Genomic DNA, 20,319 nt, shown 5'->3' with positions numbered 1-20,319 from the left:
TCTTTGAAGAAATTCAACTGCTTTTAAAAGGAATTATCACTGGGGCCTAGGAGACTATTGAGGTCTTTGTGAATGCCAAGTCCTTTATTCCAGTCTGCACACTAGTTTCCCACTTCTAGCCTCTCAGGACTCTGTCTGATCAAGTCTGTCTCTGACTTGGGACATCTGTGCTTGCTTCTGTTCTTCTGATGTCCAGCCTTCAAGTCAAGTACAGTAGGTAGCTGGACATCCTGCAGGTTTGACTCAAATTACATCTCCCCTGAATAATAATTTCTGACTTGCTATGATATGTCATAATACAATTAGAGATGCTTCTATTATATTTCTTTCTGTATGCTCCAAGAGAATGTGAATATTGCTCTTAATTATCTGCACCAAGAATCTAGTGTCCAGTACTTCCTTGGTAGCTAGAATGTATCCAAAACTATTTCTTGGACTAGTGAATAAGTGAGCAAGAGTGACGCTCCAGACTTTTAAGATATTGATTCCTACACCAATAACAATGGCAATTCTTAAACAGTAAACAATAACAACAATAAACACCCAATATGAAACAATAAAACAGCACAAATCACCAAGACAGTCTTGAAAAAAAATAAAGAGCTGGAGGTAGAGGTATCATGCATCCTTATTTCAAGCTAGATTTAAATCTAAGATAATTAAATTCTCATGGTACTGGCATAAACACAGACATATGAACCAAAGCCAAATGAACAAGCTAGTGCCAGGAAATAAACTTCAAATAAATGAGATAGTCAGTTGATCCCTAAGAAGGTGCAAAGAAGAAAAAAAGAAAAATCAAAATAATAGAAAGGAATAAAGAGTAAACGGTGCCCTGAAATTACAACATACACAAATAGAAAAACAATGCGGACCCTTATCTTTTACTACATTTCACTCAGGTCTTAAATGTGTTTCTCTCATAATTGTCTGTTGTGTATCTTTTCTTGATAGCAATGTTCTATATCAATCATCAGTGTTGAATATCTTTCTTTTTGAGACCTGAGTAATTGCCAGAACTTTTATTTCAATCTGATTATTTTCTTGCTATTGATTACAGGAAGTACCTTATATATGTTGGGTTTAATCTCTCATAAGACAAATGTTTTACAAATATCCTTTATCATCCTAAAAATGGCCATTTACTCATTCAATTATGTCCTTGACTTAGAGTTTTTCACAATTATAGAGTTTCTTTTAACTTCTGTTTTCTATGCTTTTGACATATCCGTACACAAGAGAATGTACCATCTGAAATGGGGCTGTACGATCACCATGTGCTTTAACACTAGTCACAGGACTGTACCACCAACTGAGGGCTGTTCCACCACACATAGGGTTGTACCACCTCATATAGGGTTGTACCACCCCTGGGGTGTACCACCACACTAGACTGTACCATAAACTGGGGCCTATAACAACACACATAGTGTTGTATCATCAACCCTCGGCTATACCAACACACACTGGGCTGTACATTTACCCATGGTCTGTACCACCATTCACGGGGGTGTACCACCAGACACTGTCATATTCAACTGTCATATCCAAGAAACAACTGTCAATAGCAATATCAGGAAGCTGTTCCTCTATTTTATTCTAGGGGTTTTATACTTTTGGGTTTTCGTTTAAGGGTTTAAGTTATTTCGAGGTGATTTTTGTGTATGATATGGATTTTAAAAAGGCAAGATTGCACACAAGGTTAGACAACTATCAATAGTTTATATTAGTCCATACTTGTACATATCACATGAATTTCAGTGATCATTGAATATTCATTATGACTCATCGATAGCGGAAGAATGAAATTAGTCTTATACAGATGGATAAAAATATATCCCTGGAATTTTATAATATTTTTAACCAATGATAAATCAATAAACATTTTAAATAAATATCCAGTGAATTAGTTTTCTACCTACCAGTTATAGAATAAAATTACATTGAAATTGATTTTAACAAAAGATAATGGATTTTTTGATAAGTAAAAGATGCATGGCTGTTAAAGGTCAATGCTCGATATAGAAGGACATTAAGAATCTTATTCCGGAATGATTTTATGAAAGTCCAGCAACAAATACATTTCAATCCACTAGAGGGCGCTGACATTACTATAAAGTTGAATGATGAGATTCCTGCTAGGAAAATAAACCTTTTAGAAAAAATGACTTTGAAGTGAATGAAAAGAACTATGCCTTTATCTCTGGCTTTATTCAGTTTGTCCTATAACATAACTATAAATAAATTGAAAATGAGGAACATGAGGAAATCATCAACTCTATCACGAAACATATTTCTGATTCCAGAAACGTTATTACGTGGTAAAATGCTTTGCAAATTTTAAAAGAAAAGCAATAAAAATGTGTTTTTCCAATAAATTCAAGTTTCAGTAGGAAACAAGTTACATATTTTGTGCTTGTTATAACAATTTACATTTAAAACCATAATATTTTAAAAAATTTTATCTTAATCATTTAAAGTGCATTTTTTTTTCTTTTGGGGTCACACCTGGCGATGCTCAGGGGTTACTCCTGGCTTTGCACTCAGGAATCACTCCTGTCGGTGCTCAGGGGACCATATGGGATGCTGGAAATCGAACCCGGGTCAGCCACGTACAAGGCAAACGCCCTACCTGCTGTGCTATTGCTCCAGCCCCCTAAAGTGCATTTTATATTATAATCCTTTCTATGTACATCTATGCAAATGCACATATATATAGTGAGCCAAAGACTCATTAGACTTATTAGCTATAGTTAAATATTGTCAAAGAAATTCTATGATAAAAATGAATAAGCTTGCATTAGGAATATCTGAGTCTACGTATCAAATTGGTGAGCGACAATGAGACACCTTGAAAAATTTCCAAATCACAAGGTACATATTTATATATATTTTACCACTTCAATATATAATCGAATGGGTGGTTATTATGTAGCTATAGCCATGAAACAGTAAAATTCAGCCCAAGGAATAGTTTTTCTTTTGCTAAAGTTTTACTTGCAACATGTACATTATGGTTTGATAAGATAAACTGATATAGGAGTACTAGTAAGATCTTTGGCCCAGTATTTGCTTACATTGAACAAACTGTGCTCTTATATTCCCTTCAATATTCAAAACTTTGCACAGTGAAATCTGCAAGCCAGCAAGGAGAAGCAGTGCCTATATAGAACATATGCTTTATTTGTACCTCAGCATCATAAAATTATTATGGGGTGGGAGAATGGAAATATAACATATACACTTTCTAACAACAGTATTTCCTTATTTATTACCACAGGATGTGGGGAAGGGAGTTCCCTAGAAAGTACTAACAGAAAAGATTCTTTCATCTCTGCACATTTGCTCTTCCCAGTAAATAATTTTAAAAATATCAAGTTAGTCATTTTAAGTATTTTTACTTACTTGTCTGTAGTTCTTTCTCTCTGGCCCGCACATCAGCAAGGACTTGGTTAAAATGATTTGTAAAGGCCACAAAGTCTGCATCCAGGAACATTGGCCCTTGACCTTTCTCTTTCAGGGTGATGCTTTGGTTTTTTAATCGCTCAATTTGTGGCTGAAGAGCAGACAGCCTGTCGACTTCATCCTATACCAGCAGAGTATTAAACAACATTTCAATTTGTGTACAGCACATTTTGGGGGTGTTAAGAAGGATGCTAAGAGGGATAATAATGCATGCTTAACTCGGTGCCCTCATCAAGAAACTGGTTTTACAAAAGCATTGATGACAGTTTGGGCAAGGCTCTAGCACACATCAATTCTTTAATACCTTGGTTCTTTGTTCAATTGATATTATCATCTATAACTATTTTTAAACTTCAGATGGACACATCTGAAAGCATGAATTGCATGAATATTTTCAGTTGGAAAATGTTTTATCTTAAACGATGAATGACCTCAAGTGCTTTCCATGTGCTGAACATGGATGTTTCTGGAAACATCTCTTAATCTCAAAAACGTGTGCTTAGACTTCAAATTGGGAGCTCAAACAATGAACACTCTTTTCTTTTAGATTCACTTGTGTGGGATATAGACCACATATATTTGTTAACGCCTTCTCAATAAAATTATTAAGTTAGAAATATGTTTTTGGCCCATGACTTTTTATCAAACATGTAAATACTATTCTCTTCATTCAGATGGCTGTTCTGCTTTTTACTCTAACACAGGTAACAGCCACTTTTCACTCTCATTAGTACTCCAGTATTATATGAAACCACACACTCTGCATGGTCTGCCCAGGATAGCAAACCCGAGTCACAGGTAAATACATGCAACTTGATTTAGGCTGCTCTTAATAAATAAAAAGACTAAAATTTCTGTGCATGAAGTCTGTTTCAAAAGGATGATTATATCTTGCACTCATATTTCTTGCAATTGAAGCTAATATGTACCAGGAGTTATTAAATTTCACAATTTACTATATCTTTTCACTTTGTAAAATAATGGGTTTTGTAAATTGAAAGTTGCATATCTGGCTCAAAACACAGAAGTGCTATTCTAAATATATACTAATACTGTCACTTCCACTGATAATGCTACTCAACGTATTTGATGGATGTAGAACATGAACTCAAATACAAATTATATTTCAGTACTCTTTCAAAATGGATTATTGATTACCACAGTTTCATACTTACTACCTAAAAGATTACTCCCAGTCTGTGAACTGTTTTCAAAAGTATAGAATGATACAATTTTATATTTATTTTTATTTGGGGGGGGCATATCCAGAGGTGCTTAAGATCTTACTCAGAGCTGTATGCTCAGCGATGCACTCCTGGTGGGGCTCAGTGGACTCTATTTGATGCTGGGGATCAAAGATGAGTAAGCCTCATGCAAAGCACATTTCAAAACCACTATACTACCTCTCCAACTTCATCAATTTTTTTACTAGATTATAAGTAATTTAGTATAAGGAGACACTGAAAGAATTACAGTATTTATGGAGTATTTATAATTATGAGCTTTCTAAGAAATCAAAAATTAATAACTAGGATCTGTGGTGGTCGGAAATGGGCACTGGTGGAGAGATGGGAATTTGATCATTGTATAACCGAAACCCAAGCACAAAAATTTGTAAGTCTACAACTGTACTTCATGGTGTCTCACTGATAAAAAAAAATAACTAGAGCCAAATATTACAGTGGGTAGAGCACTTGCATTTTAAGTGGAAAACTCAAGTTTGATTCCCAGGATGACATTGGTCCCTAAACACCAATGGGAGTGACTCCTGAGCTCAGAGTCAGCCTTGACCACATGGGGGTGACCCATTAACTTAAAAATATGGATTGTTGGATGTGTGAATACTTTTTGTGAGAGATTAATGCCTGTCATAGTATTGACTTGGATAAACTTTCACAATAACAGTGTTCTAATAGACAATGCTGTTGTTATGATTTTGAGAAGACACAAAGGAAACTTTCAGTGAAACATTGAGATGTGCTAACACGATAAGCTGATTCAGGTAGCTTAATCTTTGAGGGTCAAATTTTGTTGGCAGGTGATATTGAAAGACTTTTATATAAGCAGGGAGTTGACTCATCTCTATCATTCAAGCATAACAAACCTCCACCCCGCCCTGTGCTTCAAAGGCAGGTCCATAGTTATCCACAAAGAATAAGCCAAAGTTTGAAAATGGCTTACAAGCTTTTGATTATAGAAATATAGACACGTGCATTCTGTATACCAGGCTTGCGAATGGCAGCAATGACATCTGCTCTGAAACATTTAAGAACCTGATTTACATTTAGCAGATGGACGGCCTTCATTCTCCCTGTTTAGGGGGCTATAGAAGGAGTCTCTGGTACAACAAAGCACGTTCTGCAAAACAAAGGGAAATAGAAAACTAATAAAACATTTGGGCAAATGTTCAGTTGAGGCCTCCAACTTCTCAGAGTAACTCATAGGAGAGATCATTTTGACTTGAAATATTCAACAATTAAAAGGTTCTAACTATTATTCATTATTTCCCTAAAAGGGCCTTAGTGTGGTTGATCCTCCATAGTAAATCAATTGCCCTGAGAATGTTTCTCACTTTATATATTTATCTAATGAGAAAAAACTTCATTACTTTCCTCCAGAAATTGTCCATGACTTTCTTACAATTTCCAAAGGGCTCTATAACCCCCAACCTGTTAAGAACCAGCTCTGCAAAACATTAGTTTTGGATCTAAATCTGTACTGAGTATTAAAAAATCTCCAAATAACAGAATACATAGAAAAAACAAATGGATTTTTTTCTTAGCTCTCACTAACACAGACACACAGTCAAATTTTAATTGATATATAAATGTCATTAAGCTGATCCTCCTAAAGCATATTATCCAAAGTGATTGATTCATCAAAATATTGCAAATCAATGCAATAGACAGACTGGTATGGGGTGATCAAAATGAATAGAAATGCATTACGATGTAGAAACCTACGTCTGAAGGAGAGAGAAATTATGGGCTGGAGTAGAGTATGGTATGTAAGTCGTTTCCCTAGAAAATGGACAAACTAAGCTGCATCCTTGCCCCCCAAGCATCACCAGGATGGGTATCACCTTATGTGCAGAGTCAGGAGTAATCCCTGAGATAACCAGGGTTGGCGCCCAAAAGAAGCAAAAAGAAAAATTATTTTACTGGAAACGGCTTATCTAATCACAAGAGAATGTTTAGGATACAAAGCCTCGGATGATTTTCATTTGCTCCTTAGAGGAAGAATCAGATGCCAGGATGTCCCAAGTGTCCTTGTTTAGTCTGCTCTATGCCTGCCTTTGGTTTTCTCTCCAATTTTACTCCTGCTATCCCTCCATGCCCAGCATTAACCTTGCCTGCCAGCTTTAGAGTCTACAATTTAAATTAGACTCACTCTGAAAGCCCTAACTCACATGTCCATGCCTCCAGGAAGCTGCCTGCAGCATAGGGGTTTCTATGTAGTTTGGGTTTTCTCTGTTAGATATCCTTCCCGAATACTGTGCCTTTCTGTAAAGCATGTGCACTGCAAGCAATTTGACATCTATTTATTTAATCATTTAATGAAAGTCTTTCTTCTATTCTAGGCAACCATCACGAGGCCAGGATCAGGAACTGTTTCCTCTAGAACACCCCAAACCTAAGTCACTGCAATCTGAGTGGGTCTTAAAGGTCCTAAGACATCACCCTAGCAGAACTAAAAGGCATCAAGGCAAAGAGCTTTTAAATCCATCAGAACTGGTCTGAGGAGGCAGAGGACTAGCTTCAGGCTCATCCTTCTTTACTACTGCTCCTCTCAGAAGGTAAATGGCAACTCTGTCCCCTGTTCCATTTTGGAAGCACAGAGGTTGTCTGGTTTAACAAGTCATAAGAGAGGGTTTCATCTGATGAGGAATCTTCCTTGCATCTCTCCCAGGCCCATCTTAAGAGTTGATTCTGTGAGCCATCAAGATCAGTGCAGCAATGAGAACAGCCTGGAGATAGTTACAGCTCAGGCTATGAGAGGCCGTGAACTAGTGAACCAGAATGGAACAGAGTCCTATGCATTCAATCCTGCACCCACAAAAAAATAAACAAGCATGTATGTTCAAGTCCTAATGTGCCATATATGACCGCATTTACTAAAACAGAGCTTGGTGTGAAATTTTATCAAAACCCCATGATTTTACAAATGTATTCATAGTTGGTATTTAGTTATCCTGTATTCCAGCACAAATCCTCTCACGAGTGCCTTCTTCCCTCCACCAGGGTTTCCAGGTTGCTTCCCAGGCCCCCTACTCTGCCAACCTCAGCCTACCACTTTGACAGGCACATTTTTATTTTTGAATTGGATGTACAGCTACAAAATTATTCACGACTGGGCTTCAGTCATACAACGTTCCCTTCACCAGTGTACATTTCCCACCATCAATGTCCCCAGTTTCCGTCCTGCCAACTTCGCTCCCCACTCCAAACTGACTCAATGGCAGGTGTATTTTCTCTCTCGCTCCCTCCCTCTCCCCCATCCTCTCTTTACTTCTGGGCATCGTGGTCTGCAATACAGGTACTGAACGGTTATCATGTACATCTCTTTACCTACTTTTCACACTCAGTTCTTGTCCATAGTGATAATTTCCAACTATCATTGTCAGAGTGGTCCCTTGAACCTAACTGCACTCAGCCCACCCACCACTCTCACTTCTGGTATGATTCCAACAGTGGACCTGTCCTCCTAGTCTATATTTCTACTCTCCTTGTGTTTTAGTCTCATACCATTTATTTTTTATATCCCAGGAATGAGAGCAACCGATGGCACATCTATGCAATGGAATACTTTGTAACCTCAAGGAAAAATAAAGTCATCAAATTTGCTTATAAATGGATGGATGTGGAGAGTATCATGTTGAAATAATGAGATGGGAAGACAGGCAGGCACACTCTTAATTTGGGTTGTAAAAGTTTGGGTCTCATTTTTCTGTGTCCTTGATTCAGTGGTTTGAATATTTTGCTCTATCACTCCTTTACACCACCAATGTACTCAAATCTCCTTGACTGCTGCTCCCCACTCTTTACTGTCTATCCTCTTACCCACTCAATTTCATTCTTTCTCTGCCCTTCTCCTCCCTATACTCTGGGGCCAAGTGTGACCCAGGCATTGGGATTAAATGAGGGGTTAAGTAGGGAATCTTCAACAAAAACAAATGGCAAACATTTTTAAAGGATTGATAACCTTAAGAATAAAAAGAGTTTTTTCTATCACTTCTCCTTCACATGGACCAAGGACACAGGTCTTGTGAGGAGACATGGTTAGAAGACAGCAGTTTGCAAGTCAGAAAGAAAAGTGTCACCAGAATAGGAGCCCTTCAAGTCATCGGGAACTATCTAGGTTTCAGAACTCCAAGAAAGCAAATTTTCATTGTTCGAGCTGCTCAGATTATAATATTTGTTATGGCAGCCTAATAATCAGAGTGAGTTTTTTCTTTTCTTTTATTTTTTGCTTTATTTGGGGTCACACACAGTGATGCTCAGGAGTTACTCCTGTATCTACACTCAGGAATTACTCCTGGTGGTGCTTGGGGGACCATATGGGATGCTGGGAATTGAACCTGGGCCGGCCGTGTGCAAGGCAAACGCCCTACCCACTGTGCTATCACTCCAGCCCCATTTCTGGCCTCATTCCCCTGATCCTGAGAGAGCTTCCAATACAGCAGCATTGGGAAATATGAGTAAGGAGAGGCTGATAAAATCTCAGAGCTGGGACAAATGAGACGTTACTGGCGCCCACTCGAGTAAATCAATGAACAATAGGATGACAGTGATACAGTGACAGTGACACAGTGATGGCAGCCTAAACAGTCTAACAGACTTCGCATGAGCTCTGGTGGTACCATGACCCTATATTTTTATGTCACGCATATAACTATCTTCTGTTTTAGCGCTTTGTTATCAACTTCTAGATCTAAGTCAGAAATATCAAGAAACAGAAACTACTCTAGAATATGTACTGTCAAAATGAAAGCAGGTACAATAATCAACTGTTTCTGGGGTGGGGTGGGAAGGGGTGCTGGGAGAAAAAACTAAGCATTCTATTCTATTTCCTATTTTTCTTTATTTTGATTTTGGGGCCGCACCTGGAAAAGTACAGGTGTGATGCCAGGGATTGAATCTGGCTGGTCTCTCGCAATGTGCCTTAACCTCTGTGCTATGTCTCCAGCCCAGATTCTCTCCTTGACGAAAAACATGTGCCTAAATATAGAAACTGCCTACATCAACATAGTTGTTATAAAATAAATACTTTACCATTTCATTTTATCCAGAAATATATTTGATTGCTATTTATTTTCTAGTCAAGCTGTAATATATAAAGAATCGCTATATCTTTCTATGCTTCACTCCGTCCAAAATTACTTTCTTCTTTGTCATTTGCAAGCCAAGCCTGTCACCTTTCATCTTCAATATCCCATCACTTTCAGCATTCCTTGCAAAAGCTGCAGATTAGGGTCCTGGAGATAATACAACATTAGGGATGCATGCCTAGCATGCACCTGATGTGCATCAATTTTCAGCATCACATGCAGTCCTGAAGCCTGTGAGAATCAACAGGCCTGGGTCTGTTGGCCCCCATCACTGCTGGAATGGACTTAGGGGGCCCAGCTCTACAGGGCCCAAGCAAGATTACATCCTTGGGCTCTCACACTGAACTGAGAGGCAATGACCAAGAATCATTGCTGGGGCCCCTAGTCCTTCTGAGTATCACTTGAGAGTCGCTCACCCCCATCCCCCCAAAACAATGAAGGTCCATTCAGTCACTAAGGCTCTGAAAGGACTGTACACCCAGGCATCTTTCACATCAGTCCTATAATCAGACCTATAATCAGTCTCAGTTCCCATGAAGAGGGTGTAGTTCAACATGACTAAGTCAAACACTCCAATTATTGACACAAGTATATATTTTTTATTTTCTAACACTAATCACAATCTATTTTCTTAGGTCCTTTTGAGCTGCTTATATCGTGCTCATCTCTCCAGATTCCTGAGCCATCCTCCCTATGACCCAGGAGAATAACAATTATAGACCACAGCTTCCTGCCCTCTGCCTTCTGATTAAGTTTAGTCACTGGGGATTAATTCTGATTCTGGAGGCAAAGAGAAGAATGAAGTAGGGGTTCTGTTTTTCAGGCTCTATTCTGGGAATGTTGTCCTGGGCTGTCTCTTCCGGTTGCCTTTCCAATGGGCATCTGTCAGGCTCTCTTGAGAATTCCCAAACCTCCCCCTTCCACATCATTTCTGTCCTAAAATGGTTGGTAATAGCTCTAATGCTGGGTTACTGCACGATCTCCTCTGGTTCTTCTATTTATAAACTCTTTCTTGGTAAATAAACCATCCTCAACTCGATTTGAGTTGGCCGTCAGCTTCAGAGACCATCTATCAGATTTTATAATATATCAGCTTTTGTACTTATGTAGGTTCAACTTTTCAACATATGAATTGGTTTTACTATGAATACATGAGCTTCCATTTGAAAGAAGTCTAAATAATTGGTCAGATTTCATATGAATGATGTGGTTTCCATACTCTGAAACTGCCTCTACATTCTGCAAACAAAATCCATTATCCATATGTAACTACTCTAAATGTTTCTTGTTTTATTTCAGGATTTGAAAATTCATAGATTACCTATTAAAACTGATTTTCTGGCTTCATTCTTGATTTTTTTACTGTGCATAAGTACGTAAAGGAAAATGTTATTATTAGATTGTCATTCTTCCTCTAGAAATTGCCAAGTAATTCCTATTGCTCATGTTTTAAAGAGGAGAAAGATTCTGACCTTACAAATCTTTAACTGGCTTTTAATTGCTGTTGGATCTGATGTGGAGGTGGGCTGGGTTTTCAACCAGTTTTCAGCAGTAGTTGTCATCTGCTCCAATTGTTGTAGCTGATTATAGAAAGTGATGATGTTGTTCTGATACTCCAGCCAGTTAAGTCTCTCACTTAGCAATTGGCAGAACTCGATCCACCGGTTGTTCAGTTGTTCTGAGGCTTGTTTGATGCTGTCAGCGTTAACACCCTCTAGAAAGAAAGATTGGTTTTAATATATCCACTCAAGCCAGAGACTGAAATATCTTTTAAGACATTATGTGAAGTTTAAAAGTATTCACCACATGAATGATTTCAAACAAACCTTCTTTTGCTTAAAGTAAAAGCACCAACTTGATTTCTGGTTATTAAATACAAATTATTTATCTTATCAAAATGTTTATTCTAATAAGAATACATGCTATGAGATGTGGAAGAACATATTACTGATTAATGGTGAAGGAGTGAGCATGAACAAATATACTTATATGCCCCAAACAAATTTGAAGTATCATGTATATAAAAGTATATAAAAGCATCGTGTATATAAAAGATATAAAAGTATATCTCTTAAGCGAACTTAAATGCATTTTATTTTTAATTTGTCTTGGGCCACAACCAGTAATACTCAGGGGTTACTCCTGGCTCTGCTCTCAGAAATTACTTCTGGCAATGCTCAAGGGACCATATGGTATGCCAGGGAGTTGAATTCAGGTTAGCCATGTGCAAGGCAAGCATCCTACCTGCTGGACCATCTCTCTGGCCCCAACATACACTTTGTTTTTTGTAGTGCAATTGAGAAGTAGTTCAAATGTTAACAGTTGGATGGAGTTTGATGGAAAAAAGTGGGAATTTAAAAAAAATAATTAATTCTGTGTTTCTGTTGTAGAAAGCCAGAAATAAGCAGATTGTTCCTGTGTACAAGGAACTGAAATTACAAAAATAAAATCCTTCTATTACGAAACAAGGTTTACATTTAAAAATCTGAAAGCTGAGTCAAATTTTAAAATAATGCTTAACTATAAGTGCAGATGGATAACTATAAGAAATGTACAGATGGAAAAAATCAATCAAGGCCAAAATGGAAAGAAGCACATCGTTACTGCCTGTAGCCTTATGGAGTGCCTCTTTTGTATGACAAAATATATACTAGGCCCGTTAGTATAGATTAAATAATATATTGACTTATTAATATACTGTTTGTCAGTATTTAAAGTAACAGCCCTGAAACTCTGAATCTGAACATAGTTTTAATAGCTTGGCCCTTTCACTTTCCTCTGCTCAAATAGTCTCATTTTCCTTTTCCTATGGTTTGCAGGGGGAATAATTTCTTTTAGGGGCAGGAGTAATGGTACAGTGTTTAGTGCATTTGCCTTGCATATGGCTGACCGGAATTCAATCTCTGGGACCCCATTTGATCCCCTGAGCACTGCCAGCTGTCATTTCCCTGAGCACTGCCAGGACTGTCCCCTGATCACAGACCCAAGAGTAAACCCTGAGCACCCTGCTGTGAACACCACCCCCCCGCCACCATATGATTCTTATATTGCTTAAAAAATGTTCTTCTAATAAGCACCTAAAAGTTAGGAAGCAACAGGTATTTTTTATATACCTGGACATGTTGTATAATAGACTGTATGTGATAATTCAAAATCAAATTATCACCAAGTGACCAAACAGTGTCCAAGAGTTACAGAAAAATGTTTGAGGACAGATGCCACTTAGTAACTATAGTTGTGAAATGGTAATATTTGTCATACAGTGTTAGGATCCAAAACTTCAGTCAAATGGGCACTCAGTTTAACAAACAAATATGAAAAAATGCTCGGAAACCCTTAAAATTACACCGAGATTTGGCCAGAGAGATAGTATAGCTGAAAGAACAATGCCCTTGCATGCAGTTGACTCAGGTTCAAAACTTTGTACCTCATACGGTCCCCTGAGCCAGCCAGGAATGACTGCTGAGTGCAGAGCCAGCCAGAGATTGAAACCTGATCACTGCTGTGTGTGACACAAATGAAACGAATAAAATAAAATGATAAAAGAAGAAATCATAAACTGATAAATGGACTCAAAAATGTGTCATGGATCGAAATAACCAGATGTTTAGGAGAACAAATTGTAGGTTAATATGTTCAACTTGAATAAGTACTTGGATAAAGAAGGCCGATCGATAGTAGCCCAAGTTCAAGACAGACAAATGACAGAGAGGCTGGGTTTAGTCTCATTTAACATTTGTATAAATAGTAATGAAGCATATTAATACCTCTTTATCCTTTAAAAGAAGTAAACTTTATAGAGGCCCGGTAGCAGTATAAGAACTAAAATTCTAGGGATCTGAGCAATAGGACAGCAGGGAGGGCATTTGCCTTGAATGTGGCACACATGGGTTTGATACCTGGCACCACATATGGTCCCCCAAGCCTACAAAGAATCATTCCTGGGCACAGAGCCAGGAGTAAATACTGAGCACCTCCATGTGTAGCCCAAAACAAACAAACAAAAAAACAAACCTTAACTATAAATAGTATGTAATATAATCAAAAGAATTAAAATATGACTAATTTTATGGCAATTCTTCTAGAGGTAGGTTTTAATATATCTGTGTTGATCATTACCGAAACTATCAAATCAATATGTGTGCCACAAAATGTGCCTATAATATCACTATTAAAGGAATTAAGTGAGAAAAGTTAATTCTGTATAAATCTACTATGAACTCTATAATACCCTCAACATACTAGCACCACGATTTTAAATTGAATAAAGGCAATTAAAATAATGTATTAAAGAAGTATAAATGGTAATGTGGTGAGAAGGTCATAGAAATTCATAAAAAGAATTATTATATTAGTCAGACTGGAGTTCAAATGTGACCTTCTTATCACCTGGTAAACTGGGTTTCATTATTGAACAAAGTGACATTGGGTCCCATTTTCTCACCCATGAAACGTGGATGAAATAGAATTGACCTCATAGGATATCTATGCATGGTCTGAGTTAATATGTGTGAAACAATCACAGGAAGTTTGACAAATAGCAGACAACCAAAAATTTCAGTAAATATATAATAAAAAGATGAGGCCATACAAGAAACTCAGATATTTGGGGCATGCTTGCAGTATCATGGATTCAATCAGACTCAGGAAGGCAAATGCCTGGACTATTTCTTTGGACCAACCCCTTAAAACTTTTGCAGAATATGCAGAGGTAATAAGTGCTTATCAAGTATAAACTTATGTAAGACTAATTTTTACTACTATATGTAATGTATGTTTATGTATTTAATAGGGCTTTTTAATCAAAATGATTAAAGTTTATGATACTAGAGTGTGAAAATAGCTGCAAAGTTTTACAAACTAATCATTCCAGCACTCGCTTTTCTAATTTTTTTGTTAGCTACTTAAGAAAACAAATACTAACTCACCAGATATTATGAACAATAGTGACGGAAACCATTTTGTGGTAGCATATTAGAATCTCAGGGATAATGGATCATAATCCATTCACATCTCATATTCTAAACAACCCCTGAAATAGTCTATGAATAAATATATTGCACCCAGAGGAAATGGATCATTACTTGAAGTGCATCCATTAATTTTATTACTTGTGTACAGTGCATAACAGACTGTTAGAATAATTTTAATTGTGCACCACCTTCCATGCAAGTACTTCAGAACTGCCACTTAAAGTGAAGTATTCCTCATCAAGTATATTCATCATTACCCATGAAGCCAGGATAGAATAATGCAAAACCTGTGTTTTCAGAGCTCTTGAATTAGAAGACAATTTAGAATAAAAGCTTGAAATAATGTTGCTAATAAATAGTCCCTTATATTTCTTGAACATTAAGTGAGGGTCATTACAAGTCCATTCGACATTGAAAATGAGACTAAAATATAATGGACATTTGTTCAGAGTCCGTGAAGGTCCATGTACTTCTGATTAATTTCCAGGGCCTTATTTGATTGCACTAACTTTTATACAACTGTTAGAAAATGTTTTTTAAATTACTTTCAAATATTAATAGGACTATATAGAAGTCACCCTTGTAGTGAATAAAGTACATAAATTTATATTATAGCTCTTTTAAACATTTCTAAACATGGAGTTGTGAGAGAAAAAGTGATTCCTACTCATATTTGCTTTATAACTAATTGTCTCTCATAGCAGTGATCATGAGAACTTCCTAAAGGTGTACACACACACAAACGCACATACACACACCACTCACCCCCACCACCAAGTCTACCAAGTCTTTTCCTCTGGGGATTAAACAAAGAAAAATTGCCTGTCAATTAAAAGCATTTATGTATGTGAACTCTGTGTAGACCATTATTGCAAGTGCCAGGTTAGAAAAAAAGAAGACATAAATCAAAGTGTCCTAAACTGAGGGAAGAATAAATGAGTGAATTGGTGTAATTCTGGCAAGTGACTCATTTATGATAGAGGGATCAACCCAAACAGCATGATTTGCAGGCCCCACGGGTTTAAAGACCTGTTCCAAAACCTCTTCCATTACAAAATAGAAATAGAACACTTATGGCTTTTAAAATTCTTTATAGTAATCACATAAACAGAAGATTATTAGAGCTTGGCTTTGAGGTAGACCAAACTGATAATAATACGTGCCATGGCCCACCAAGTACATGTTTGTTGGCCACACTCAAATGATATCATTTACGTGGTCTTACAGAAATGAGCTCTAAACCAATGGACTAAAAATAGTTAAGGTAGATAAGAGAATCCCCTGTTTGTGTTATCAGTCTGTGCTATTTAATTATCAACCATAGCAGACTCATTATTAGGTTTTACCTTAAATACTATAATCCAACACTCAGGGGGTGATGATTTTGGGATGTTCTTTTAGAAAAATATACTAATAATTACTGCCTTTAAACATGCCTTAATATTACTGTAGTCAGACTTTTAATTAACATACAAAAAAGGACATTTAGAAATTGAAAGTGAAGCTCAGCTTAATGCAGGAAACATTAACACTATTAGATAATTATGTTATACTACCTTCTCTGGAAATTGTTCTGAAACAATTCTATAGGAAAATTGAGCTATGCTTATATATGTTTTTCGGTGAAATCTTTATAAGTGTTTTTATAATAAGTGTTTTGGTAACTTCAATAATAACAAATGCAATCAACTTATCTAGAATCATTTTTATAACTGATAAGGGCACTATATACTAACACAAGAATTGACCATAGTGTTTAGAATGAAGGGCAGAGAAGGAGAGAAATCAAGGAGGGAAGAGACAATGGGAAGTAATGGGTGAGCAGGCATCAAGGTTTCAGTTATCCTGGTGATATGTGTGAAGCCTTATATCCAAAAAAACACTCAAATAAACTGAAAACATGAGATCTACGTGGCAACCACCGAAACTTTGTAATTGCCTAACAAGTTGACAGGTGGAGATGGGGTAGGGCTGGTGTGTGGGGAGGGAATATGGGAACACTGGTGGAGGGAAGTTGACACTGGTGTGAGATTGGTGTTGAAATGCTATACTCCTAAAACTCAGCTATCGATAACTTTGTAAATCACAGTTCTTTAAAAAAAACTATTAAATAGAATTGTGTTTTTCAAAAGCAAAAGTCTAATTGTCAACAGATGTTTATGTTTATAGAAAAATAAAGGTCTCTGAGACTGTATCTTTTTAAATGAATAAAAGTGGGATGGAGAGACAGTAGTGGGATTAAGGCATTTACCACATATATGGCTGAGCCCAGATCAATCAAACACTGCATATGTTCCCCTGAGCACCACCAGGAAACGCCACTGAGTACCACTGGGTGTGGTCCCCATCTCCCACCCCCCCCCAAAATAAATTTATGGAAGTTCCCTATTTACATAGCAGCTACAAGAAGCATCATTAGGTCATTAGTTTTCCAGTCAAGTATCCACTTATGCTCATTAAACTTCATGGATGTTAAGAATTTGAAGAATAAGATGATAATCCTGAAAATAGATATTGACAGTAAGTATCATAGGATCTTAATTATGAAAAGTTTATCCAGTAGTGAATTCACTCTATCATTAAATGCTCTGATCAAAAGCTCCCAAAATTTTACCAATAAACTGATGTTCACATGGGAATATGCAAATTAATTGAATGTAAGTTTAAAATGGAAATTAATTGATACACTGATTCAAAATGATACCAAAGTGCCAAATATAAATGTCCCTGCCCTAAAGTTCCTGACTTCCTGAAATATCTCTCTGGCCCCTTAGGCTAATTTTTTTCGTTACCATTTTTTATTGTGGTACCAGTATACACAATACTGTTAATTATACTTTTAACACATCATTCATGTATATATAATTTCAGCACTGAACCCATCACCATAGTATCAGCTCCAACCACCGGTATTCCGAGGGCCCCTACTAGTCACTCCAAACCCCCATGAAAGTTCAGTTCATAGGCAAAATCTCCAGTGGTGAGGACTTTAGCCAATACTTGTTTCTTTAATCTGTTTTTATATATCCCATTTGAGAGTAATCATTGGTTCTTAAATTATTGTGTAGGTGGCGACACCTGCACACACATAGAATAATAAAGCTAAACTCCTAACATTTCACAAAATTGGAAATCAACAATAAGTTGCTAACCCTTTTCTTCCAAAAAAAATGAATCCTGATTTTTAAGGTGAAGACATGTAGTTAAAAGGAATTGTTGTCTTGTGATGTTCTAAAGGAAGTACCATGATTCAGTTCTCATATTTCTATGAATGAAAAGACAAGCATGTATGTGTGATCCATGTGGTGAAAGGCCTTATGACAATTCCACATTGCCAGCCCTAGAAAGAGGTGCTGGGGCTTGTAAATTTAGGAGTTTCACTAGGATAACTTAAATCTACAGTTGTTGGGAATAGATAGGAGAAAACTTTAATTTGTCTTTCTTCTTCACGAGTTCCACCAGTAAACTGTACCTTTGGGTTTTATGCCAGAGAAGCTAGTATAAGTTAATGTTGGGGGGACTGTCCACTGAAATATATCTAAAGAGGTACTCCCGGGATTTAACTGTGTATCAGATTCAACTCAATTCTCACAATCATATCCGATAAATACTCTTCAGGGAAAGACAAAGAAAGAGTGAAGTGGGGATATTTCAGGCTACTTATAAGTCATTAAGTAAGTTGTATGAATCAGACTTATGATCAAGTGAAAGCCCAAATTTGAGCCTCATCTCATATTTGATCACCATATCTTCAGTGGCATAACTAATGGAAAGTGTGAAATTTGATCAATACCATTACCCAATGAGAAATGTCTAAAATTTTGTCCCTAGTCTTTACCTCTTACTGATTTTTTTTGCTTCCAAAAAAATTTCTAACTCTGTGTGTGTTTGAGAGTATGTGTGTGTGTGTGTGTGTGTATGTGTGTGTGTGCACGCACATGCATGTGTGTTTCAGGAATTACTCTTGACTCTGTGCTCAGGGTTTATTCCTGACTGTGCCCTAGAGACCATAGGCTGTAATGAGGATTTGAATCAGGGTTTGCTGTGTGCAAGGGCAGTACCTGAATCCTGGTGCTTTCTCTCCGGTCGCCTAAATTAACATCTTTTCAGAAGCATTATTATTTTCTGACCCATAATATCTTTAGTATAATCTTAATTTTGCTTTGCTAAGGAGAATATTGCCAGTCAATAGTTATTAGTCGCCTATTTGTGTCCTGGTTTTCATTATGTCCTAAGAAGTTAGAGCTGTGAGATCATTAATCTAGAAGATACTATTAGCACAAATCATTAGCTCATTTTAACCATGTATATAGTTTTAATTCCCCTCCAAGAATCTTTTCCTTCATTTCTATATTTTAACGGTTTTTGAATAATTCAGTGCCTGCAACCCTAAGAGGATCACATAAGGTAAGATATGCTCAATAGTTGACATCAGCTTATTAAAACCAAATAGTCATAATGCAGTTACTGGGGGTATATAACAGCTACAACATCATCTTTAGGTCATATCATTTAATTATCCATGAATATGCTGTGCTCAAACTTCTCAATTAACTAACCAGCAGCATTCATCCTTTTAGATGTTTTAGCAACAACCTTTTAAAATATGCACTGCCTATACACTCATTAACTTGCTAATCCAACCCTCAACTGTCATTATTTGATCGTTTTCAATCCTTGGCCAAGTACAGTTGTGGGCCTCATTAGAAGGAGAAAATGAATTGAATTCCTAGGAAGATCATATAAGGGTTTAAGGCCTACCTGACAATTAAGGGAAAAGCAATTCATGCATGGAATTAACACTCCAGAATTTGCTGAAAAATGGCACACAGAGCAATAAGCATTTGTGACATTTGGTTATCATATTCTTGTAAATATATCCTTTGAACAAAATCTTGTTTATAAATCACTATCCCTAATTTCCATGAATCAGTTAAATCTGAAAATAAACACAGCGTAAGAACGGCAATTTTACAAAAGTATGTTTACAATTGATGTCAAAAAATAAATTTTTGTTCAAACAGCTTGGTGGCACTAAGTTAGCATAAGGTAATTTTACACTATTGTTAAAAAAGAAGTTCTGCTCACTTTGTGCTTTATATTCTCTGCATAATTTGAAATTTAAAAATGAAAGTTCTTCTAAGGAAACAGCTTTGAGAAGGAGGGAAATAATAAAAAGCAATATGAAATTGCCAAATGTGTTCTGAGCTAACTGGTATGTTGATGAAGACTTCCACATAATTCAACAGATTGGAGAAAAAAATCGATTGCAAGAATTATTTAAAATCAGATTATAATCACTTTACATATATTATATGATTGCTTATATTTCCAATTATTTCTGCAAATCTTGGTAATGATTTGCACAAATGCTAGCAGGAGTTGCATTAAAATTTATTTCTCTGTGAAAGATTGATAAAATATTCAACCACATCTCATCTCATGCCAGGGAAGCCAAAGTTGACTTTTTTCCCTAATAATGTGTCTGACCTTAATGAAGAATGGCAAAATACTCACACACTCACGTAAATTTACATTTGCATTCAGAAAGTG

The 20,319-nt window shown here is 36.7% G+C and overlaps 1 protein-coding gene across 1 annotated transcript in view; it reads right to left on the bottom strand.

Annotated features, from left to right (window-relative positions):
• The window catches only part of DMD (dystrophin), a 2,292,284-nt gene that overhangs the window by 1,495,346 nt on the left and 776,619 nt on the right, over nucleotides 1-20,319 (bottom strand). Inside the window, exons 20-21 of the mRNA XM_056131284.1 lie at nucleotides 11,266-11,507; nucleotides 3,406-3,586 (exon numbers count right to left, since the gene is read on the bottom strand). Coding sequence (XP_055987259.1) covers nucleotides 3,406-3,586; nucleotides 11,266-11,507 — 423 coding nt within the window. The remainder of the gene's footprint in view (nucleotides 1-3,405; nucleotides 3,587-11,265; nucleotides 11,508-20,319) is intronic.

The sequence above is a fragment of the Sorex fumeus genome, unplaced genomic scaffold (assembly GCF_029834395.1).
Source record: "Sorex fumeus unplaced genomic scaffold, SorFum_2.1 ptg000086l, whole genome shotgun sequence".
Classification (NCBI taxonomy): Eukaryota; Metazoa; Chordata; class Mammalia; order Eulipotyphla; family Soricidae; genus Sorex; species Sorex fumeus.
Note: the sequence above shows the minus strand (reverse complement) of the source record. Positions and strands in the feature narration are given on the sequence as shown.